Source organism: Geotrypetes seraphini, chromosome 1 (genome assembly GCF_902459505.1).
Source record: "Geotrypetes seraphini chromosome 1, aGeoSer1.1, whole genome shotgun sequence".
NCBI classification, from domain to species: Eukaryota; Metazoa; Chordata; class Amphibia; order Gymnophiona; family Dermophiidae; genus Geotrypetes; species Geotrypetes seraphini.
Genome location: NC_047084.1, coordinates 449,177,337 through 449,203,113, shown reverse-complemented (window position 1 = coordinate 449,203,113; position 25,777 = coordinate 449,177,337). Strand labels below are relative to the sequence as shown.

Below are 25,777 nucleotides of genomic sequence, written 5' to 3'. Positions count from 1 at the left end.
GGCTCTTGAAAGGGAACGTCTAAGAAAAGATATTCGGATAAGGTGATCCCCATGGTCTTGGAGACTTTCTACTTCTTGAGCTTATGTGCGTATTTGGTGTCTTTTTGAGGAGTGATGTTCCGCATGTGGGGTGGTTTCCCTTCGCATGTATTTGCCTCGCATCTTGTAGTTTTTGCAGGATGGCCTGGAGCGGGGCCTTGCCTGGTTCTCCCTCAGGGTTCAGATTGCAGCTTTGTCGTCTTTTCACAGTCTGTTGCGTGGTTGGTGTTAGGCTTTTTCTCCAAATATGATTCAATTCTTGAGAGCGGCAAAATTGTTCCAGCTGCCAGTTTGTCCTTCAGTTCCAGCCTGAGATCTCAATCTGTTTTTTCCCGTGCTGGTTCATCCTCCTTTTGAGCCTCTCGGCTCCTGCACAATGAAGGACCTTACTCTTAAGGCAGTGTTCCTGGTGGCCATTACTTCCACGAGGCACATTTCCAAACTGCAGGCCTTTTCGTGTAAACCTCCATTTCTGGAGCTCTCCAGGGAGCGGGTTGTGTTGCGGGTTCCCTCCTTTCTGCCGAAGGTGGTTTTGCCTTTTTATGTTAACCAGTCTGTTGTCCTTCCGGTCTTGGGTAGCCGGGAGGGCTCTTTGGAGCAGAGACAGTTGCACAAATTGGATGTCCATAAGGTTTCTTTATGCTTACGTTCTGCGGACCCAGGAGTTCTGTCAGTCTCAAAACTCATTCCACTCAGGGGCAGGCCGCCTCTTGGGCTGAGAGTTCTCTTGTGCCTCCAGTGGATATCTGTAAATCTGCGGTTTGATCTTCTCTCCATTCCTTTGTTCGCCACTACCGTGTGGATGTTCAGGAGCATCGGGACACGATGTTCGGTGAGCGTGTTGTTTTGACGGCTCTTCCGGGATCCCACCCATGATGGGGTACTTTTTTGCTACCCGTTCTGTGCCGGTATCCATTCTGTGCTGGTCTGGAGGGACACTAAAGGAGGAGAGATTAGGTTCTTATCTACTAATTTTCTTTCTTTTAGTCCCTCTAGACCAGAATAAACCCTGTCCTGTCATATATTTTGGTATTTTTCGCAGAGTATGTTTTTTTTCTGTGGTATTGATTTGGTTGATGAGGACTATATTAAGAGCAGTGGCATTTGCTTTGTCTGGTTTAGCTGGTGAACTGTGGGGGACGTTTTTGAAGGTTATTTTGTTCTAATTAGTATCCAACAGTGTTCACATGTCCGATTCGGATATTTCCTATATGACAGTGGAGTTGGAATGTTTTCAGCCTAGTTAGTTTCTGCTCGTCTATTAGTTAGACTGATTGTAGATGGGACTGCATAGTCCACTTGTACTACTGCCAAAAGTCATTATTTATCCCAGGACAAACAGGCAGCATATTCTCACTGATGGGTGACATCACTGACGGAGTCCCGGTATGGACACTTGAAAAGTGAATCGCAACTTTAAGTTCAGAAAGTTAGCAATTAGCCCGCAAACGCGCATACGCAAGTACCTTTCCGCCTGATGTAGGCGTGTGGTCCCTCAGTTTTCTAGTTTCCGTGGAGCTACTCAGATGCTTTTTCAACATTCTCTTGAATTTTTGGTTCATAGACAACGGCGCGAAAGACAAAAGTGTGCGCCGACAATTGAGCGCAGCGCGCGCCGCTCTAAATTACAGTTTTTAGGTGCTCCGACGGGGGTTTTTGTTGGGGAACCCCCCCAGATTACTTAATAGACATCGCGCCGGCGTTATGGGGGATTTGGGGGGTTGTAACCCTCCACATTTTACTGTAAACTGAACTTTTTCCCTAAAAACAGGGAAAAAGTGAAGTTTTCAGTAAAATGTGGGGGTTACAACCCCCCACAATGCGGCGCAATGTCTTTTAAGTAAAGTGGGGGGTTCCCCCCCACACCCCCCGTCGGAGCACTAAAAACTGTAATTTAGAGCGGCGCGGCGGCATGCGCTGCGCTCAATTGTCTGGGCGCGCCTTTGTCCCGGCACACTTTTGACCTGACACCGAATTTTTTTCTACTGCTTGCCTTCTCGCTCTCGTGGATTGTGACTTTTTTGTCACAGTTCTTTCGTTTTTTTCTTTGTCTTTTTTATTTTCTGTTAAAAAAAAAAAAAAAAAGAAAGATTCTTTCTTTTTTACTTTGCCATCGCAGGCTTTGGCCCAGCGAGGCCTTATGGACTCTTTTCGCCATATCAACGGCTGACTTCCTGTCCATTTCCTGCCCGCCAATGGGTTTCAAAAAGTGCGGTCGCTGTGCTCGGGCCATTTCCATCACCGACCCTCACCGCTGGTACTTGCAGTGTCTGGGGCCTGAGCACTGTCCCGACTCCTGCTTCCGCTGCTCGTCCCTTCAGAAACGCACTCTAAAAAATCGGTTACTTCAACAAAAACAGTTCGGTGCCGTGATGGACACTGAGCCCAGTTCATCGCCAACACTGTCCACGCCAACCAAGACAACACCAAGGGTGGATCCACCAACATTGATTCCGGTGTCGCAATTCACTCTGGGTAAGCCGGCTTAGAAGCCTTCCACTACCCTTTACGGGACGCAGGTCGAAGCTGCAGTGAGTCAAGTCCTAATGACCTTGCGCAAGTCCTGTAAACGCATGGCTCTGATATTAGTGAGTGCCTCCTCTTTGGCCTCATCATCCTCGGACTGTGTTGATCAGCCATCTGTACCGGCCCAAAAGAAGCAAACGGTACCGGCACTTTCCCCTAAGCAGAAAATTGACAATCTGCTTCGGGAGGAATTAGGACAGAAAACAATTCCAGCTCATGGTCCAGTCCCTAGTCCTAGGTCTCCTTAACTACTGCAACATCCTATCTCCCCTGCAACAATGATAAAACAACTACAAACAGTACAAAACTCAGTCCTGAGACTAATCTATTCACTAAGAATACATGACCACATCACCGAGGCATACCTCGACTCACACTTGCTCCTAATTCAAGCAAGAATACTATTTAAATTCTACTGTCTATTATTTAAATCCTTAAATGGTGACAGCCCAGCCTACTTGAACAACCGCCTAATCCAAACTACCACAACCAGACACAGGAGAACCCAGACACCATTCACATACCCTCCAATCGGAGATCAAACGGAAAAAACTGTACGATGGCCTTCTAGCCACACAGGCAGCAAAACTAGACCAGCAATTCTCCAATCTACTAATCATGACTCCAGACTACAAAACTTTCAGAAAAGAAATAAAAACCCTGCTATTCAAGAATTCCATGAAAACTAACATTTCAATCCTCTGAAGCAACCCGCTCTACTCTGTAACACCTCTGGACATGTTCAGAAATCTTCTGTAAATCACCTTGAACCGCAAGGTAATGGCGGAATAAAAATCACTAATGTAATGTAATTTATCCAATTCTGGACTTAAGACTACTTCAATCAGACTTCTCCTCAGTGCTATTAGTGCTTTCTGTGCTCCTGTCAGCAATAAGCTTCTGGCCACTTGTTTTCTGGTTTATGAAAGGACTTTTTAACTCCAAACCTCTGCTCAAATTGCCTCCAGTTGTCAGTCTGATAAAGCTGCCATTTGAACCAGTGGTATCTACTCATCTTAGGCTTCTCACCTGGAAAGTGCTCTTCTTGATCTCTGCTTGTCAAGTGAGTGAACTTCAAGCATTGATTTCCGGCCCACCTTTCACATTATTTCATCATGACAAGGTGGCAAATTACAGACCAGTAAGTCTCACATCAATAGTGTGTAAACTCATGGAAACTCTACTTAAAGGGAAATTAGACACGATATTGGATGAGGGGAATCTGAGGGATCCCTGTCAACATGGATTCACTAGGGGCAGGTCATGCCAATCCAATCTTATCAGCTTCTTTGACTGGGTGACAGGAAAGCTAGACTCGGGAGAGTCTCTGGACATAGTGTACTTGGATTTCAGTAAAGCGTTTGACAGTGTCACACCGTAGACTATTAAACAAGATGAAATCGATGGGGTTAGGTGAGAAACTAACGGCATGGGTCAATGATTGGCTGAGTGGAAGACTTCAGAGGGTAGTGGTCAATGGCACCCTCTCTAAGACATCGGAGGTGACTAGCGGTGTGCCGCAGGGCTCAGTCCTGGGACCATCCCTTTTTAACATATTCATAAGGGACTTGACCCGAGGGCTTCAGGGAAAAGTAGCGCTGTTTGCCGACGACGCCAAACTGTGCAATATAGTAGGTGAAAGCGATCTCACGGATGGTATGGCGCAGGATCTGATCAAGTTGGAAAACTGGTCCTCGACATGGCAGCTGGGCTTCAACGCAAAGAAGTGTAAGGTGATGCATCTCGGCAGCAGAAATCCATGCAGAACATACACCTTGAATGGAGAAACACTAGCTACGACCTCAGAAGAACGGGACTTGGGAATAATCATCAGTGCAGACATGAAGGCTGCCAAACAAGTAGAGAAGGCCTCATCCAAGGCAAGGCGGATGATGGGATGTATCAATAGAAGCTTCGTCAGCCGTAAACCTGAAGTCATAATGCCACTGTACAGAACCATGGTGAGACCTCATCTGGAGTACTGTGTGCAATTCTGGAGGCCACATTACCGTAAAGATGTACTTCGAGCTGAGTCGGTCCAGCGAATGGCCACTAGGATGGTCTCCGGACTCAAGGGTCTCTCATACGAGGAAAAACTGGGCAAGTTGCAGCTCTACTCTCTAGAGGAGCGCAGGGAGAGGGGTGACATGATTGAGACATTTAAGTACGTCACAGGTCGTGTCGAGGTGGAAAACGACATATTCTTTCCTAAGGGACCTTCAGTCACAAGGGGGCACCCGCTCAAACTCAGAGGAGGGAGATTTGGTGGTGACACCAGGAAGTATTTCTTTACAGAAAGGGTGGTGGATCACTGGAACAAACTACCGGTGCAGGTGATCAAGGCCACTAGCGTGCTCGACTTTAAGACTAAATGGGACATCCACGTGGGATCTCTACGTGGGTCGAGCAGCACTCTGACTTAATGGGGTGGGACAGTGGAGCGGGCAGACTTGATGGGCTATAGCCCTTTTCTGCCGTCATGTTTCTATGTTCTATGATCCATCCTAAATTCCTCCCAAAAGTAGTAACAGAATTTCACCTCATTCTCATCCTGGAGAAACAGCTCTACACACTTCGGACGGTAAACATGCCTTGGCTTACCACATGCAAAGGACTAAGCCATCCAGGACTTCACCTCATCTGTTCATCTCTTTTGACCCTAACATATTGAGCCTGCCGGTAACCAAGAGAACTATTTCCACCTGGTTAGTGGCCTGTATTTCCTTCTGCTATGTTTAGGCTGGGCTGCATCTCGAGGGACGTGTTACAGCACACAAGATAAGAGCTATGGCAGCATCAGTGGCCTTTTTGCGTTCCACTCCTATTGAAGATATTTGCAAAGCAGCTACTTGGTCCTCCATTCACATCTCACTAATGTCTAGAATCCTATTCCAGACGAGATGGTTGTTTCAGCCAAGCAATATACAGAATTTATTTTCTTCCTAATGGTCAATTCGCCTAACATCCCATTACAGTTAGCTAGGGCATCCCACATGTGAGAATATGCTGCCTGCTTGTCCTAGGATAAAGCACAGTTACTTACTGTAATAGGTGTTATCTAGGGACAGCAGGCAGATTGTCTCACATCCCTCCCACCTCCTCTAGTTAGCTTCTTAGCTTGCTTATGGAATTGAGGTACCACGATCCGACATCAGGTGGGAAGGCACTCGCGCATGCATGGTACAGGCAATCGTGAAGTTTTAAAACTTAGTGGCAATGCACTTTTGACACTGTCCATACCGGGCTCCATGGATGATGTCACCCACATGTGAGAATATCTGCCTGCTGTCCTTAGATACGCCTGTTATGGTAAATAACTGCACTTTTTTTAATGTTCAGTATTCCTCTCACCCCTCTGCTACTCCTTCATACTAGAAAAGGGGATGTCGTGAGGCAAAGGATGTCGAATACTCAGCGATGGGTTATGCCAAAGTGTACTTTAATGAAGAACAGCAGTGTATCAAACAAGTGGACTCGTCACTGGCAATGTTTCGGCAATTATGCCTTTGTCAAGAGTCTAGTATTGCATCAAAGAACATATAAAAATATACATAAATACGCATATAGAAAACAATAATAAGCATAAGTTAAAACACCAAGGTCTGCATAGATAAGAACATGATATAATTTAAATACAATAATATGCATGAAAAAAGAAATACATAAAATATTGAGATATTAGTCTAAAGGCACACTAATAATGTTCATAAATAAAAAGATAAAACTAAGAAGTGGCTTAAAATAGGGACTGGTATTACATCAAAAAACATATCTAAATATAGATATAAATGTACAGAAATACATATATAGAAGACAATAATAAGGATGCATGAATATGCAAAAGTTGAAACTCCGAAATCCACATTAGTAAGTACATAATATACCTTGAATACAGTGATATGCATAAATAAAAGCACAATAAAAATGAAACGTGTGAAATGTTAAAATGTTAGTATATTAGTATAAGGACACACTAATACTGTTCAAAATCAAAACTAGATAAAACAAAAAGAGTGACACCTCTATTATGCTAAAATAAAATAACCAGTAAACATGATGGAAATAAAAACAATGTATCTCTAGTGTAGATATTATAGAAACAATGGAATCTTAAATACTACCCAGCTGACAAACATTTGGGGGGAGTTTAGCGAATATGATTCATAATCTTTGAAGTACAGATGGTAGAAATCTGAAAGATGTGAACTTTAAAATTCTCTTTTTCTTTGACCTGGACAGGTGAGCTGAGGCATATCCAGAATCTGAAGCACTGGGGCTTATTTGAAGTGCTGGTTGAGAAGTATGAATGGCCCCTGGAGCAGGCATCTCAGTTCTCAGACTTCCTGTTGCCCATGATGGAGTATGTTCCTGAAAAGCGTGCCACTGCTGCCCAGTGCCTGCAGCACCAATGGCTCAACTCTTAGCGAACTTTCACAAAGTACATTGGGCTGCAGTCAGCACTGAAAGAAAGAAAGAGAACTCATTTGTCTCTCCTTTATCAAAAATTAATACTAAAATGCTACTTAAAACTGGATGGAATGCATCTATGGGGCCTGTTACAGCAGGAAAAAACAGTCTAAGAAATGATGAAGGCCCAACTTACCTGAGCCACCAGCCCCATCCCATCGGGCATAAGAATGATAAGGACACTACAGTGATGAAATAATGGATTTCTGTGGGGAGAGGATAGTATCTAGGAGAGCCCTTGATCTGGTTGCAGGTGTAAGCATGCAAGTTGGGAGTTGATGACTGAGCACCTGAAGTAAAGCACAGGCATATTGAGGGGAAGCTGAAACATGGATTAGAAAGCAGTAAGTGAAACACACAACTGCCGCATGTGCCTAAAGAGAGAGAGTACAACCAGAGCATCACCGAGAGATACATATGTATGCACACATGCGTATCCTTGGATGTACCTACCCCAGGAAGACTCTTCCCTGCCTCTAATCTCAAAACAAATCTATGCCAACATACTTGGACCTAAACAGAACACCCGCATGCGCCTCCCCCATATAACTCAGCATTTTAAAGACACACAGTGCTTTGACATCCATATCTGGAATTGGATGTGTACTCACTACCAAGGAGAAAGAGAACTCTAGAGACAGATAATAGATGAGAATAGGAAAAGACCAGCCAGCCAGTTTTCTAGCCTATTTCTGTCTATAATAAATGATATAATCCAGCTGCCAGCTACAGAAGCTTAACCACTTTTAGGATATTATTTCTTAAACAAGTCACTTTTTGTTTTCTTGCTCACTCAATGATCTTGTCTAGGATGGTAGAGAACCATGTGTACACAGTTCAACATTCATTCTCTTGTCAATTACAAAGTTTTGTAATTATCTAGACTGCTGTGGTGGTTGTCTAAACACCTGGCTTCCTAGATCTCTATGGTTTTGCTTGACAGTAATTATCCATCATCTATGCAGATAACAACTGCACATACATAATTAAAATACACAATTCACAAAAATGCAACAATTTACAACTCAAAACCAGTATCTTAAACAAGTCCAGATAGCTATCAAATTGCATATTACTCATTTGGAAAGGCCAATTGAAAAAAAAAAAATAAGTCTTTAAGCTTTTCCGAAATATCAAATCAGAAGTAAGACAAATGGAATCTGAAATTGAATTCCATAATGTCGGTCCAGCCACCAAAAGCATTCGAGATCGGTTAACAGCTTTAGTAACTGAATGAAGTGGTAAGACGACAAGAAGATCCCTAGCTTGTGATCGTAAAGGACGACATGGTACATAAGTCTGCAATAAGGAGGCAATCGCCTTACGCAGCAGATCGTGAACAGATTTGAAAACCAACAACAATATCTTAAATTGTATTCTCCATGCAACAGGCAGCCAATGGAGTACTTAGCTGCAGCTAGCCTAATGCAAATATCTCAGTTTCTGGGGCATTGTAGCTTGGCATGCAGTATCAGTAAGCAGTGGTTCCTTTCAACCTGCCTCTCACTCCCCATTTTTGCCTTATCACTTCTCTCCTTGCCACTGCTTTTGAGGGAGTAGATTGTATTGTTGCAGGTGTTGCAACTTCACTCTGTTCTACTCCTGTGACAGCAGATGTGGACCATTAAAGTTTACCTAGTCTGGTCAAAAGCTACAGATACTAGCTGATTTGTTGCTTTTCTTTTACTTTTTTGTCGTCATATGTCCTGTGTTTACCTTTGTTCTTCTTTTTAAATTATTCTGCCATTTTTGTTTTTACTATCCTTCAGGAATATACTTTGAAAGTTTTCCTCCATACCCCAGAGAAATAGGATACTCTCCATACTGCAAAAGTTAGTACAACCTGATAGAAATGAATGTTGTCTACTAAAGAGAGACCATCCTTACTATAGAAAGAGAGCTCTGTCTGGTGTAAACTCAAGGGTATTCTGTGAACATTCAGTGTATGCCTTTACTGCTGAAGCCATTTTTATGAACAAAGGAAGCTCTTTATCAGCAAGTATAGTACACTCAAAAGAAAAAAATTTCTAGGCATATACATTGCTTTGATGCCTTCTCTTGTCTTTGCAGTGGAAAGAGTACTGAGACATTTTCTAGTCTTTTGCACACTGCTAGAATGTGTTTAACTTGCCTAAAAGGAGGCAATATAACTCTCATATCTTTCTGTTCCTAGAGGTGATGGGTTTAGGGCAGGAAACTGTTTTGAGTAAAGTGCTATAAGCAAAGTCTAATATTTATACAGGTTGAAAGAGTTCTTGGGTCTTTGAAGAAATTGTTTGGGAATTGAGCAGAGTGATATACCATGTACAAACTGTCCATTAGGGAGGGCAATAAAGAGTAGATATGGCTTGCCTGAAAATTACATGCTCTCAATGTGGTTGAAGTTATGCATTGTATTCTGCAATGCATGTGATTTTAACCACATTGGAGGCATCCCCTAATGTGTTTAGTTTGAGGGAAAATTATTATACAGTATATAATGTGAGTCCAAAAATCTAGATGTTGGAATCAGGACCACCCAAGCACCCAAAATTGTGATATCCAGACTGTTCAACCCAAACTTTTTCCTATAAACATAAGCATGTCTCTCACACTTTCCCTTCCAGCTCTCTTCTCTCTGTCTCCCACTTACCCTCTTTTTGCTGCTGTCCTCTGATTCCTAAACACTGTGGCCAAGATGCTGACATGGGACCATGTTCCTATATGCGTCGCTGCTAGATCTGCCAGTCCCACCTCTTCTGACTCAGGAAGTCTATGAGGGGGTGGGACCAGAAAACCTAGTGGTGATACACGTAGGAACATGGTCCTGCACATCTTTACAGCTGCATTTGGGAAACTGAGGACAGCAGCGAGAGGGTAAGAGGGGGAGAGAGACACTGGCTAGGGGAAGAAAGCCACACAGAGAGAAAGATCTGGATGAGGGGAAGAGAGACAAAAGAAGCAGGGTGTGATGCCCGATGGGAGAAAGAGACAAAATGAAATGAATTTTAAAAGTACTGCCTGAGAATCAAGAAAAGACAGGCTGACCCAATCCTTGAGCATTCTGGATTTTTAGACTTGTATGACATTTTGGTTCTACATGTGTTATTTCCAAGAGGGAAAAGTTCTCGCAGGGTTCTTTTTTCTCAAGACAGTTATTAAAGCAAGAGTGTTTGTATACCTTTTTTTCTGGTTATTGATGCAATATCTGCAGGTAAATAATATCTGCACTTTCTGTTAGTGAACACAGTTTGAATAAGGAAATTTGTTTTTCACAGGTTGATTGCAAAAAAAAAAAAAATTGATGTTTTTAAACCAGTGCTGCTCATCTCCTGGAGGCAAACCAAATCCAGTTGGGTTATCTGCTTTATGTAGATTTATCTCAAGAATATTCATGGTAGAAAACCTGACTGGTTGTGTATGCCTCCATGATAAGACTAAGAAGCACCAAGAAAATAGCTGCTGCTGTTCATCTATCCTGAGAAGGAAGAGGCTTACTGTATAATGAAATCTCCAGAAGATATCAAAATGGTTTGTACATACGGAATTATATCTCTTATTTATAAAAACTAGCTGACAAAAAGTAGGGTGCTATTTTTCATGTAGCCTGATAGACTGGTTGGAATATAGTTTCCAGTGAATAATGATGCTTTCACACAGGCTCTTGTACTTTAGGATTGGTTAATACAATATTCTGTTACGCCCCTTCCATATTCAGTACGCTAGGTGTTCAATCCCCTCCCATAATCCAGCAGTTGCAGAAATCCAAACACTTTTCTGAGCACATGCTCCTCCCACCTTAGAGAGAGAGAGTTAGAACCCCTTGCAGTCTGTTTCCTCAAGCAATACGTGCAGAAGACTTTTGGATATGCTATGCATCTTTTTCTTATTTTTTTCGGTGGCTTAAGTGCCATGAGACCCCATGTTATATCCTCTGCCATAGGAAAGGATGTAGTCCTGCAGAGCCAGACTGCTGTTTCACAGAGAAACTTCGGTGGATCTGTGGAGCCAGCCTACATGTGCCACCCTTCTCGGACTCTGGTTCCATTCCCCTGGGAATTTGCTTGCCCTCTGACCCTGTTGGGGGTTTAAGCGCAGGCTGTGTGCATCCTGAGTAAAAGTTCATCTGGGTTTCAGGGCTCCAGTCGCATGGAAAGGTATCCGTGGGGGCGGAGGTTACAGTCTGAGTCTGTCTGACTGGCAGTCCAAAAAGCTTCAAGTTTTGTCATTTGGAACAGTTTCTGAAGCAGAAAATCATTTTCCTCCATTCACCTGCAGTGTAACAGAGCTGGCAGGCAGGCACTTCACAGACTAATACAGCTCCATTATTTCCTAGGTGAGCTTCAGGGGTGGTCTGTGGGACTCTGTAAAATGCATTTTTCAAAGTTTCTGAGGGTAGGGTTCAGGTTTCCCACCTCCCCAAATCACTGTTTGTTATTTTTGGATTTTCTTTATTTTTGGTGCAAATTCGCTGGGGGTGGCCATCTTGGATTTTTATCGATTTCTTTTTCAAGTTTTATTTCTACCTCAAAACCCCTTGATTTTATTTTTATTAGGTTTTTCAAATTAATTACATACAATCCCATATATTGTCAGGAAAATGTTACAATTAAAGCATTTAACAAGAGAAATAAATTTACGTCAACCATCAAGTCCCCCTTAAGGTGAAAGTTGTTCCTTATTATAAAGAGGTAATTATTCAAAAGAAATACATAGGATAATTATCCTAATTTCATAAATTGCATATATCAAAATAATATTCCTTACTTTTGTTAAGACTTTTTATTTTCCGTATCTATCAAAAACCTCTCCAGATACAGTGGATCCCAAAAAATATCCTTATCCCAGGACAAGCAGGCAGCATATTCTCACACACGGGTGATGTCACCGAAAGCAGACTTGCTTGAAGATCTTTATAAGAGCTTCTGGGTGCTGCACTGCGCATGCGCGAGTGCCTTCCCACCTGAGTTAGGGCGCGCGTCTCCTGTGAGGAACCTCAGTTCAACATTTTCCGCGGAACCGAGAAATCCTCTTTTCAGCTCTGTAGCCTTCGTTGCTTCTCACCGCGGCTTTTTTATTATTTTATACTTAAGTCGCTGTGCTCGCATTTTACAATTCTCCTTTAAAAAAAAAAAAAAAAAAGTTTATTAGTACTTTTTCTTTTTTTGTCCGGTCAACGGCCCTTGGGCCTAGGCCCAGCGGCTCGCCTCGTTCGGTATGTCGGACTTTATTTTTTCTATGTCCCGGCCTCTTACCGGGTTTAAAAAGTGTAGCCAGTGCAACAAGACCATTTCCATCACCGATCCCCCATAGTCGGTGTATGGTCTATTTGGGTCCTGGACATTGCCCCGAAGCTTGTCTGCGCTGTGCTACCCTTCAACCTCGGGCTTTTCGTCGACGCTGTGGCAATTTTCTTCAACTTTTTGGCACTATGGACCAACCGTCCGAGAAGACCTGGCTTCGGGGACGGCCTCGACATCGAAGTCCTTGGCTTCGGGGACGACTTGAAGTCCTCAACCTTGATGCCAGCGTCTGCCCCCACTAAGGCCTTGACCTCGACATCCTTGGTCTCGAAGGCCTCGCTAGCACCTCCCCTGAAGTAATCTTCAATGGGTAAGTCTCCTGTCTCTCTTTCAGATACCACTCCTAGGAAGCCACCAGAGTCTCAGCCATCCCAGGCCGTATCTACGGTCCTGCCAGCCTCCTTGGAGACCTTCAGCTAAGCGTGCCTCCAAGCATCGGGAATACTCATCCTCAAGGTTGCCCTCCTTGGAGCGCACTGCTGTACCTTTGAGACCCGATCCTTTTGTCTCGGTGCCTATGTTTGAGGACATGTTGAAAGCCATTCTGACACTCAGATTTCCTCGCTTGTGGTTCAACTCCTTCCGTCCTCGACCCTGCTTCCTTCGAGCCAGCCTGAGCAGCAGTATGGGCCTCCTGTCGAAGCACCTCGAGGTAAGCCTCGGAAGCCTAACCGGTTCTCGTCCAGTGACTCTTCCCCTACTCCTCGGACGCTGTCTCCTCAACCTCTATCGAAGCATCGCTTGAGGCATTCGAGGCACCTTGCTTCCAAGCTTCGTAAAGTGACCTCTCTGCCACAGAAACCTTCGCCTTCTCTGGATACTGAGTCTTCTATGCCTTGTTTATCCAAGGCTACTGAGACTTCTTCCAAATCTAAGCATAAGTCTCGAAAACCTGATACACCGTCTGCTTCTCCTCGAAGTCCATCAAGGTCAAGGACTTCTCCGTCGAGACCACCTCTGAGGGAGTCTTCCCCTCCTGCCTCGTCCCACTCTGTGCCTCGAACCCCGGGGACCTCACCATCGAGGAGTTTGAAGCGCAAACACCCGCTGACTCCGCCTCACGCAGGTAGTGCAGCTTGTTCAATCACTGTGCGCCTGGACTCTGAGCCTTTGTCTCAATATTCTAGAGAGGCTTCTCCATCCTACTCTGTTGTGACTCGGTCTTGCACTCCTTCTCCAGAGGATGCCTCGACCTCGAAGTCTGCTTCCTTTGCCAAGTTTGTCTTCGACATGGGCCAAGTATACACCGGAATACTTGGCCGACATGGAGTTGCCTCATCCACCCAATGAGACCTTGAGGCTTCCTATGACTCCAGTATTGAAGCAGACTTTCATTAGGAATATGGAAACTCCTTATTCCATTACAGCTATTCCATCCAAACTGGAATCCTGGTATCACACAGTACCCTGCAAAGGCTTCGAGAGAACTCAATTATCCCATCAGTCTTTGGTGGTGGAATCTTCCTTAAAGAAAGCTCATCTAAGCTGTATGCTGCGGTCCCTCCAGGCAGGGAGGGCCGTACCATGGACAAGTTTGGCCACAGATTATACCAGAATTCCATGATGGCTAACAGAATTCTGAATTATAACTACATTTTTACAAATTATTTCAACCATTTTCCGAAATTGTTGCCTACCTTTTACCCGGATCTTGAGGCACGTCTTCTTCAAGATTTCAAACAGATCATCAAAACTCTGTCTCAACTTCACCTCTTTATGTTGCAAGCCACATATGATGCTTTTGAGCTTTCTTCTAGAGTTTCAGCCTTTGCAGTAGCCATGCGTCGTCTTGCCTGGCTACGCATTGTTGATATGAAACATAGAAACATAGAAAGTGACGGCAGAAAAAGGCCGAGGCCCATCGAGTCTGCCCACACCGCTGACCCACCCCCCCCCCTATTTAATCACTCTCTGATGACCTTTCCCTCCTAGAGATCCGACATGAGCATCCCATCTGTTCTTAAAATCTGACACGCTGCTGGCCTCGATCACCTGCACTGGGAGCTTGTTCCAGCTGTCAACCACTCTTTCGGTGAAGAAGTATTTCCTGGTGTCGCCATGAAACTTCCCGCCCTTTATTTTCAGCGGGTGTCCTCTTGTGGCGGAGGGTCCTTTAAGAAGGAAAATATCATCTTCTCCCTCGATACGACCAGTGACATACTTAAACGTCTCAATCATGTCTCCTCTCTCCCTGCGTTCTTCGAGAGAGTATAGCTGCAATTCGTTCAGTCTTTCTTCGTATGATAGATCTTTAAGCCCCGAGACCATCCTGGTGGCCATCCGCTGTACCGACTCGACTCTCAGTACATCTTTACGGTAATGTGGCCTCCAGAATTGTACGCAGTACTCCAGATGAGGCCTCACCATGGTTCTGTACAAGGGCATTAGGACGTCGGGCTTCCGACTAACAAAGCTTCTCCGGATACAACTCAACATTTGCCTAGCCCTGGATGAGGCCTTCTCCACTTGATTGGCCGTTTTCATGTCTTCACTGATGATAACCCCCAAATCCCGTTCTGCTGTAGTCCTTGCTAAGGTTTTACCATTTAATGTGTACGTTCTGCACGGATTATTGTTGCCCAGGTGCATGACCTTGCATTTGTTAGCGTTGAAGCTAAGCTGCCAGGTCCAATAAAAACCAGGTCTTGCGTCATGCTGTCGGACAGACTGCCGTTACCCACAATGTTACATAGTTTGGCATCATCGGCGAATAATGCTATTTTACCTTGAAGCCCCTGAGTCATGTCTCTTACGAATATGTTGAAAAGGATCGGGCCCAAGACCGAGCCCTGCGGCACCCCACTGGTCACTTCCGTCGTTTTAGAGATGGTACCATTAACCACCACCCTCTGAGTTCTTCCACTCAGCCAATCGTGGACCCATGCTGTAAATGTTTCACCTAATCCCATTGATTTCATCTTGCCCAATAGCCTGCGGTGGGGGACGCTATCAAAGGCTTTGCTGAAGTCCAAGTACACGACGTCCAGGGATTCTCCCATATCTAGTTTCCTTGTTACCCAGTCAAAGAAACTAATGAGATTGGATTGACAGGACCTACCCTTGGTGAATCCATGTTGGTGGGGATCGCGTAGTTCCTCCTCGTCTAGTATCATGTCTAATTTGCGTTTGATGAGTGTTTCCATGAGTTTACTCACTACCGATGTGAGACTTACCGGTCTGTAATTCGTAGCCTCTGTCCTACAACCCTTTTTGTGCAGAGGAACGACGTTAGCTGTTTTCCAGTCCAAGGGCACTATTCCCGTGCTCAGGGACATATTGAAGAGTATTGATAACGGCTCCGCTAGGACGTCCCTGAGCTCTCTGAGCACCCTGGGATGTAGATTGTCCGGCCCCATTGCTTTGTTCACCTTGAGTCTTGATAATTCGTCGTAGACGTCTCCGGAAGTAAACTCTAAATCCCGAAACGGATCTTCTGAACTTTGCTTTACCTGCGACTGTGGACCTGACCCCGGTGCCTCACATGTGAAAACAGAGCAAAAATATTCATTTAGTAGTTCGGCTTTGTCTGAATCTGATTCTACATATTTCCCATCTGATTTCCTAAGGCGCACTATCCCATCAGTGTTTCTTTTTCTGTCACTAATATACCTGAAGAAGGATTTGTCGCCCTTCTTAATGTTCCTTGCTAGGTTTACCTCAGCTTGATGCTTGGCCTCTCTGACTGCCGCTTTCACCGCTGCAGCTTTGGCCATGTATTCCAATTTAGCCTCTCTTGTCTCTGAATGTTTGTAAGAAATGAATGCTGATTTCTTTTCTTTACAGAGATCTGAAATCTCTGCGGTGAACCATTGGGGTCTATTGTTTCTTCGCCGTTTGCTTGCTGATGTGATGTATCGGTTCGTTGCTACATGTAGGGTAGATTTCAAGGTTGACCACATATTCTCCACATTATTGGCCACAGCTTGGATTTGTAGTGTGTGATGGACGAAATCTCCCATGCGTTTGAAGTCAGCGCCTCGAAAGTTGAGTACTCTGGTTGCCGTGCTTGATCTAGTGAAATCTTTCTTGAGGTTGAACCATATCATGTTGTGGTCACTGGAGGCTAACTTATCGCCTACCGAGACCTCTGATACGCTTTCTCCGTTGGTGAGTACCAGGTCCAATATCCCCTGTGCCCTAGTGGGCTCTGATACCAGTTGTTTGAGTTGTGCTCCTTTAATTGTGGATAATAGCCTTCTACTGGCGCTGGTTGTCGCTGTGAGCGTGTTCCAATCTGCATCCGGCATGTTGAAGTCCCCTAGCAGTACTGTGTCCCCCCTTAGAGTGATATTCTCTATGTCATGGATTAATTCTATGTCTTTGTTTTCCAGCTGTCTTGGTGGTCTATAAATTACACCAAGATACAGACACTTTTCTTTGCCTCTGGCTAGGTTTACCCAGAGGGATTCTCCGGAGTACTTGATCTCCGTGATTCTTGTAATTTTAATGTCCTCCCTAGTGTATAGTGCTACCCCTCCTCCTAACTTGCCTTCTCTGTCTCGACGAAGTAAGTTGTAACCCGGTATAGCCATATCCCACCCATGAGAGTCCGTGAACCAACTTTCGGAAATCGCCACCACATCTAGGTCAGCATTTATTATCTCGGTCTCCAGCTCAAGGATTTTATTGCCTAAACTGTGTGCATTGACATACATAGCTCTCCATGCCTTGTGATTGTTAGGACCCTGTGTTATTTTGCCCCCTAATGAATTGTTTGCAATGTGAGCATTTATTGCGGACTCAGAATTAATTGTAATGTGAGTACTTACCTCGGACTTGGTATTGTTAGTATTATTTGCAAAGTGAGCACTTACCTCAGACTCAGAAGTGGAGCTGTGACTCTCCTCCTCAGGATAGTTACCTACTGCACAGGAACCCTCCCCCAACTTACCTAGTTTAAAGCCCTTCTAAGCAGACAGGCTAGTCGGTGTCCGAAGACGTACTTACCCCTGCTGGTTAGACGAAGTCCGTCTGGTTCCTGAAGTCCCTGTAGTGCCTCTCCATGGTTCAGGAATCCGAAGTTCATCTCCCTGCACCATCCGTGTAGCCACTCGTTGGTCCTCTGGATGCGCTCATCTCTGGCTCTTCCCTTGCCTCTAACTGGGAGGATCGATGAGAAGACCACCTGTGCTCCCGTCTGCCTCAGCTTCTCACCCAAGGCTCCAAAGTCAATGGCTATATTCTCCGGGGTGTTCCTGGCTGTGTCGTTCGTTCCGACGTGGATAAGAAGCATGGGGAAGTGGTCCTGGGGCGTGAGTAGTCTATCTAGACAGGTGGTGACATCCCGGATCTTGGCTCCAGGCAGACAGCATACCTCCCTTGACTGTATATCTGGTCTGCAGATTGGTCCCTCGGTGCCCCTCAGCATGGAGTCCCCATCCCAATCTGCAAGACCATTGAGCCAACTTACCTTGCCAGGGGAATGAACTTTTTGATGATTCCATTGAAGCTGCTACAAAGTGCCTCTCTGAATCAAGGAAGCTCTTTTGCTTCCTTGATTCGGCCGAAGCCTAAGACTCCTCCTGCTCGGGCATACAAGCAACCACTGCGTCGTTATCCCCCAAAAACGACACCTGCTTTCTCCAGGCCTCCGCCTAGAAGACCTCCACAACGATAGCAGAAGACTCAGACTCCTGCTGCAACTGAACCAGCTGTTTTTTTGACATTCCCAGCCTGAGCATGCCAACCTCCCTGCATCAAAATTCTCTTCTGCCCATAGGAGGTCATCTTTCCCATTTTTATCACCAGTGGGAGATGATCACCTCAGATCTCTGGGTTCTCACCATCCTGCGAGAGGGATACTCTCTTCAATTTCTTCAGGTGCATCCAGATCGCCTTCCAATTCCTCGCAACTTCCCCTTCTTCAGGAAGCTCAAGCTCTTCTTCGCCTTCGAGCTGTCGAGGAGATTCCTCTGAACCAACGGGACATGGGATTTTATTCCCGTTACTTTCTAGTTCCAAAGAAGACGGGGGATTTGCGACCCATTCTGGATCTCAGAGCCCTCAACAAATTTCTAGTCAAAGAGAAGTTTTGGATGCTATCTTTACCAACCTTATATTCCCTGATGGATCAGGGAGATTGGCTTTGGATCTCAAAGAGGCTTGCACTCATATCCCCATTCATCCAGCCTCTCGCAAATATCTTCTATTCAGGGTGGGGAATCTTCATCTACAATTCAGAGTTCTTCCTTTCGGACTCGCCTTATCTCCCAGTCTTCACAAAATGTCAGGTGGTGATGGTGGCTGCAGCCCTCCGTGCCCAAGGTCTTCAAGTTTTTCCATACCTGGACGACTGGCTTATCAAGGCCCCCTCTCAACAAGGGGTTATTGCAGCGACCTAACAGACTATTATGTTACTCCAAAGTCTGGGGTTCAAAATCAACTTTCCAAAATCCCAGCTGACCCCATCTCAGTCTCTCCAATTCATTGGGCCACTCTAGACACTGTCCAGCTAAGAGCGTTTCTACCTCCACCACGTTGGGATACCCTCATTTGCTGTTGCCATCAAGTGTCTCGTCTCGCACAGTAGCGTATCAAGGGGGGGGAAATCCGCCCTGGGTGCAAGCCCTGAGGGGGTGCTCCCGGCCTTGGCGTTCAGTCCCCCACCCTTGAAGGACCGCTCGCCCCCCTGGCCTCCCCGCACCACCTACAAAGCAGCCCGCAGCGGGATCCCTCTGCCGTGGTCCCGCCACCTGACGTTAGAGATGCAGGACTGCAGCAGAGAGAACGTGTTACAGAGGCCGATGGCAGCCTGCTATGTTTGCTCTGCAGGCTGCCGTAATTAACTTTCAACTGTGGAAGAACGGAGATGAGGACAGTTGCAATCAAGAGGTCTGAGGTTCTGACAGTCACTTTGTGCGGGAAACAGAGGAGGTAAGGCTGTGCCCATCGCGAGGGCCCGGTAGGATGGGGGTTGCTTTAGAGACGCTGGATCATGTGTGGGGGAGACAAAAGGAGGGGAGGGAGAAAGCAGCCTTGAACCAAAAGGGAGGGGGAAGACAGGGCAGAACCTACTAGAGGGGTTAGAGAGGGGAAACACCCTGAGCCAAGGAAAGAGAGATGCCAAACCCTAGGAAGGGGGAAGACAGAGTGAGAGAGATAAAGACCTGAACCAAAGGTAGGAGGACTCAAAATGTTAGCAGAAGGAAGATAGAGAGAAGGAGAAGCCTGAAACAAAGGAGATGCAGAAGAGAGGGGTGCTGATGTTGGACTATGGAAGGTGTAGACAGAGGGGGAAAGACCCTGAGGAAGAACAGAGAGATGCACAATTATAACAGAGGAGGGAGAGAGAGGGAGACATGTTGCCAATAGGGGTGAAGGAGAGAAAGAAAAGCTGGACTCTTGGAGGGACAGAGAGAGATGTTGGTTGGGGAATGGAACAAGGTCTGGAGGACAGAAGAGCTGCACACAGTATATATAATAAATAAATATGGGGGGTCTTATACTAAGGCGCGCTAGCCGATTTAGCGTGTGCTAAATGCTAATGCGTCCATAGGATATAATGGGCGCATTAGCAGTTAGCGCACGCTAAATCGGCTAGCGCACCGTAGGAAAAGAAGGAGTATATGTTTAGTATTTTTATTGTGTTTGTTTTTTTTAAATCATTTTTATTAGGAAGGGTTCAACAAGATAACAGGAACAACATTGACACCAAAAAGTGCAAATATAAAAATGCAAATACAAACATTAAATTAGAAACAAGAACTGCACCCCAGGAGGAGTCCACAGAGACGGTACAGTGACAGTAGAGCTGCAGAGGGAAACTAGCCTCTGCCAACAGGTAGATCATTTTGACTTGGTCATTTTAAAAGTAGCTTGCAAGCCCAAAAAGTGTGGGCACCCCTGTTCTAGTTTCTATGGAAGAAGCGCTAATAGCCTCCATTAGATCTTTTCCCACCAGCCAGAGATTGATTCTTGAATATGTAGAGTGAACTTCAGAATAAAAAGTATAATCGGTCTGTCAAGTGTTGATATCTCCACAGGTCGATAAAATCCCATGACTCTATAAATAAATGTAATTGGCGTCGCTCAAGTTTACCATAATTCATTCCAGTGTTGGAAATATCCAACTTTACATTTGGGGGTAAGATTAAAATTACCTCCTGGTATGATTTTACCTTCTGCATGTTGTGCCAATACATCTCTTACATTGCATTGCATTAGGAGCATAAATATTTAACAATGTATATAATTGACCCTCCATAAATATTTTTAAAAGCAGAAATCGGCCCTCTTTATCCTGAACCACCTCTTTAACATCAACAGATACATGGTTGGCAAATATAATGGCAACTCCATTAGTTTTAGATTTCAATTTGTTAGATGCAAAGTAAATTTCTTTATAATGAACATGATGAAAAAAACTCATGAGTTGGTAATAAATGAGTTTCTTGTAAGAAGCCTATTGCCATCTTAACTTTACCAGCCTCCTGAAAATAAAGTTGTCTTTTTCACTAATCTAATCTAATGCTTGGCTTTGTATACCAAGACTTCAATCGAGGAAAGCTCATCTTGGTTTACAATAGTTAGTTTAGGCAATAAGAACTATAGAGAAGGAGATATCAAAGAGAATTAGTTACCAAAATGCTTAGTGAACAGGATAGTTTTCAAAGACTTACGAAAAAAGGGAAAGGAGACAGAGCTTCTTAGAAAGAGTGGAAGATTGTTCCAAAGTTGAGGGAACTTGAAGGTCAAAGATTGACCAAAGATCTTGACTCCTTTGATACCTTTGCTAGAAGGACGCTGAGTGTTTAGTCCCCGAACATTTAAGGACATAAATACTTGTTCAACCATATGTAGAACATGAAATTATTATAAATGCACTGCATAACAGGTATTTCCCAATTGGTCATCAAACCCATACAAATTTCCCACCAACCATACCTCAACCTGCACACATCCTCCCACCCATATAATCTCTAACCCCCATCCCATCCCAACCCAATCAATTCCTACTCGTACCCTACCTCTAGACCCAGATCCGGCCTCCAATCGGGGGAATCCCCAGAGGTCAGATCCACTTCTAGATGTCAGGGTTGGAGGAGATTGACCCTGACTCGGTTACTTCAATGCTTTGTTAATTATCTACCCCATTTGTACTCCTTTTTTTTCTCCTTAAATCTTATGAATATTGTCCTTAGTATTAAGCTAAACATATTTATCCTGGCTGTCTTTGTAATCTTTTGGTCCACTCTGCCATCTCTGTGGTGACAGTCCTGCAGGTATAGATTGTAAAGAGTCTTTTTGCTGCTTCTCACCCTCAATGGGCCATAACTTAGCCTGGATAAGTAGCTGTTGAGGCTCTAAGGCTGATGTAACTTTATGCTGTTTGCCTTCAAGCATAAAAGAAATCCCAAATGGATAATGCCATTTATAGCAGATGTTATTTTGTTGTAGGCATCTAGTTACTTTCCGGCAGTCTCGCCAGCGTTTCAAAGTCGCTGATGAAATATCTGCAAAGAATTCCACTTTGATATTATTCCACATCAGATGACCAACTTTTCATGCCGCTTGTAGCACACATTCTTTCTGTGGGTATCTTTAAAAACACACTATTATATCCCTTGGTCTCTCTGGTTTACATGGCCCCAGAGCCCGATGTATCCTCTCAAAGTCTAATTGGCAATTCAGCTTCTGGGTTTTCTGTTTGCAGAAACTTACAACATAGAGACCGTAAAAATGCCGACCGGTCTTTAAGTTCTTCTGATTCAGGAATTCCAAGGAATCTCAAGTTGTTTCATCATGCTCTATTTTCTTAATCTTCAACTTTAAGAAGTATTCCCTCTATTGACATATTAATTTGTTTACAATGATTTAGAATTTCAGTTATCTCTTATTCATGTACTATGATCCATTCTTCAAATTCCTGGAGAGTCTGGGTCATTTCATCCATTTTTTTTTGCTTTTGATATTTTTATTAGGTTCTTTTGTCCTTTTAAGTTCTCTACGTTGAAAAGCATCGATCCAGCCCCATTCCCTATGCCAGAAATGTGCCTTCTGTCACCCCTGCATCGGAAGGAACAGAAAGTCATTGCTTCTAAAAGTAGTCATGGACATCGGTGGACACTCCAAAGTCAGCTAGGAAGAGAAGAGGGCTACATACCGGCTCCTATCCAAGAACAGACACCCAGGGCCCTTACGTTAGAAGTCCATGGAGCTGTGTGCCAGGTAGTCTTTGCGTCCAATGTTACTGACTTGTTTAGTTTGCATTGCTTCCAGCTTCGGACAGTCTGTGATGCGATGTCCCAAACCCCCACAGAAAGCACAGCCCCTCTCTCCTCCAATGTCCAGCATGGATTCATCGCCATTGTTGAGTACCTGTAGGACAGGAGGAAGTTTCTGCCTAGCCTCCAGTAACAAGGCCTTCAAATCCATCAGCACAGATTCATCACAAGCCTTGTTGATGAATGTGGTCGCAATGCCAGTGTTGCCAGAGCGCCCTGTACGGCCAATCCTGTGAACATAATTTTCAATCTCCTCTGGCATGTCATAGTTGATTACATGTTGAATGGCAGGGAAATCCAGGCCTTTGGAGGCCACGTCAGTAGCGACCAGAACATCTTTCTTTCCTTCCCTGAATGCCTCAATGGCTTTGGTTCTTTCTTCTTGGTCCTTCCCTCCATGGATAGCTACAGCTTCCACGCCTTTCAGTAAAAGATATTCATGAATCGCATCCACATCTGCCTTCTTCTCTGCGAAGATCAGCACCGGTGGCGGTGTCTTCTGGAGACATTCCAGGAGATAAACCATCTTCGCTTCCTCTTTAACATACTCTACTTCCTGTATAACATCCAGGCTGGCGGCACCAGCACGCCCCACATTGATGGTAATGGGCTTTACCAGAGCACTCTTTGCAAAATTCTGGATTTTCTTGGGCATGGTGGCACTGAAGAGCAGCGTTTGCCGTTGACCCTTAAAGTAAGAGAAAATGGTTCGAATGTCCTCCTCGAAGCCCATATCAATCATACGATCAGCCTCATCTAGTGCCAGGTAGCGACAAATGTCCAGGCTCACCATTTTCTTCTGCAGTAAGTCCATGAGCCGACCTGGTGTTGCCACCATCATATGAACGCCATGTTTAATAGTTTCCATTTGCTCCCTGACAGACATGCCTCCAATACAGAGGGCACAGCGCAGCTGGGGCAGGCCGTCCTCCTGCAGGAGTCTGCAGTAATATTCCATTATTCCATGTGTTTGACGGGCTAGTTCCCGTGAAGGGCAAATGATCAAGCCATAGGGCCCTTCTCTCTTGGTGAATGGTAACCTCTTCTCCTGCTCCAAACAAAACATGATAACTGGAAGGGTGAACACCAAAGTCTTCCCAGAGCCAGTGAACGCAATGCCAATCATATCCCTGCCAGACAAGATAACTGGAATGCCCTGAATCTGGATGGGGGTTGGCTGCAGGATGCCTTTCTTCTTCAGGCCACGCAAAACAGCTGCAGGGAATTTCATCTCTTTAAAGCATTTGATGGGGGCAGGAATCCCTTCTCCTTCCACTAGGATGTGATATTTTCTTCGTACACGATCGTGCCGGGCCTCAGACATGTGCAGAATGTGTCGAGGTGGCTTCCAGCTGGTTTTAATGGGCTCATCATAAGTAATGCCTTTTGCCATTTCCTTTACAGACATTAAAGCTCGGCCTTCGGCTACACTTTCCAATATTTTCTCCTCTTCCTTTAATTGCTTCTCTTTGGCAGACTCCTTTCGAGCTTCTGCCTTCTCTTTTAGGTGCTGATGCTGGTCTAAGAGACTGACATTGGATCGGGGTCCCAGGGGAATGTCATCTTCATCTGGTCGCTGGTCACTGCCGCTGTCCTTCTGGTCATCTTCTGCTATCCCCTTCCTACGCATCTGTAACAGCTTCTGCAGCATCTGCTCCTTGCGCTGCTGGACAGGGACATAGGGGACATAATCTTCCTCTTCCTCCTGCTCCTCCTCCATGTCTTTCTTTTCCTCCTTCTCGGGCTGCGGGTCCTGTAATCGTGGCCTCTTGCGCTCGGGCTCCATCGTGCAAGCGCTCCGCTTCCGGTTCCAGCAACAGTTCGCTGCTTCCGTTCTGCGGTGTCGCTGCTAAGTAACGCTAAGGTCGCTCGACGGCACGCACGGCGTGTAACCAATCTCAACGTCCCGCCACTTCCGGAAGCGTGCTAGAGGCGGAGTCCGGAAAGCTGGTCACGTGCAGGTGTGACGCCGATGCGGGGGAGTGGGCGGAGTCATCCTTTTTTTTTTTTTTTTTGTGTGATATTTCCCCAGTCCCTGTTCCGCTGCTAAGCCACTAAAAGCTGCACATAGCAGACACGGGACTAGTTCTGACAAAATTTTGTAGTACTCTGGGCCAAAGCCATCAAATCCAGGTGGTTTTGTTACTTTTAATCCCCAAGAGTACCTCTGCTTGCGATATTGGGGCATTAAGGTGTGCAATTTGAACCTCCTAAAGCTTAGGCAGCAATATATCCTTTAAAAAGGTGGTTTTAGCCTTGTCATCAAAAAGTATATCACTATAAAGCTCCTGGTAATATTGGACAAATTGGTGCAGAATATCGCTCTTTGGTGTAAGTGTGGCCCCTCAGATCTTTTATTGATAGAACCACCTGTTTTTTCCTTGGGGGTTGGACCAGATTTGCTGCTAATCTTCTTCCCACCTTGCCACTCCACCTATGTAATTTATAACGTTGGAAATATAGGTCCCGAGCTGCCCTCTGCACTAAAATATCATCAATTTGCCTTCTAAGCTAACCAATTTTGTTCTTATCGATCACTGATAAAGAGATATGGACACTGCGCAGAATCTGGAGCTCCCTAGAGAGGAGTTTGGAGAATACAATTTAAGCTTCTAACCATGGCATTCAAATCTGTCCAGGATCTATTGCCCAATGTGATTGCTTCTCTGCTGCAGCCTTATGTGCCTTCTCATTCTTTGAGATCACAAGACAGAGCTATTTTGGCTGTTCCCACTCTTCATTCTGACACCAGAGTTGCAAATCAATCATGTATGTTCCAAGTAGCCGGACCTTTACTATGGAACTCTGTTCCAGATTCTATCCATCTGACCTCTGATTTTTTGGCATTTCGGAAAAGTTTGAAAACCTATTTTTTTTCGACTTGCCTTTTCAAATTTGGTTACACTTCTCCCTCTGGATTCACAGGGGATAGGGGCAGAGCCGGACTGCGAATGATGAAATACCACAAATATCTTCTGGTCCGGCTCTGGCCCACCCCCGCCTCACTCCTGCCTTCCCCCCGGCATCCCGAGCTCACCTGGTGGTCTAGCAGGCTTTCGGGGCAGGAGCAATCTTCCTACGCTCCTGCCCCTTGCAGATAGCCAATAGGAAATGGCTGCTGTGAGTTCCCATAGTCTCTCGAGACTACGACGGGAGCTCACGGCAGGCATTTCCTATTGGCGATCTGCACAGGGCAGGAGTGTAGGAAGATTGCTCCTGCCCCGAAAGCCTGCTCGACCA

The 25,777-nt window shown here is 45.1% G+C and overlaps 2 protein-coding genes across 5 annotated transcripts in view; one reads left to right on the top strand and one right to left on the bottom strand.

The window, feature by feature from the left end:
• Positions 1-10,191, top strand: part of SRPK3 (SRSF protein kinase 3) — a 229,943-nt gene extending 219,752 nt beyond the window's left edge. For all 4 annotated transcript variants that reach the window (XM_033920857.1, XM_033920880.1, XM_033920848.1 and 1 more), the window contains one exon: positions 6,805-10,191. In XM_033920857.1, coding sequence (XP_033776748.1) covers positions 6,805-6,989 — 185 coding nt within the window. In that variant the 3' untranslated portion in view covers positions 6,990-10,191. The remainder of the gene's footprint in view (positions 1-6,804) is intronic.
• A 9,661-nt stretch (positions 10,192-19,852) lies between these two features.
• LOC117348560 (probable ATP-dependent RNA helicase DDX41) lies at positions 19,853-24,389 on the bottom strand. Its single transcript, XM_033920826.1, has one exon. The coding sequence runs from the start codon at positions 24,321-24,323 to the stop codon at positions 22,455-22,457; it is 1,869 nt and encodes a 622-aa protein (XP_033776717.1). The 5' UTR covers positions 24,324-24,389; the 3' UTR covers positions 19,853-22,454.
• Between the last annotated feature and the right edge of the window lie 1,388 nt (positions 24,390-25,777).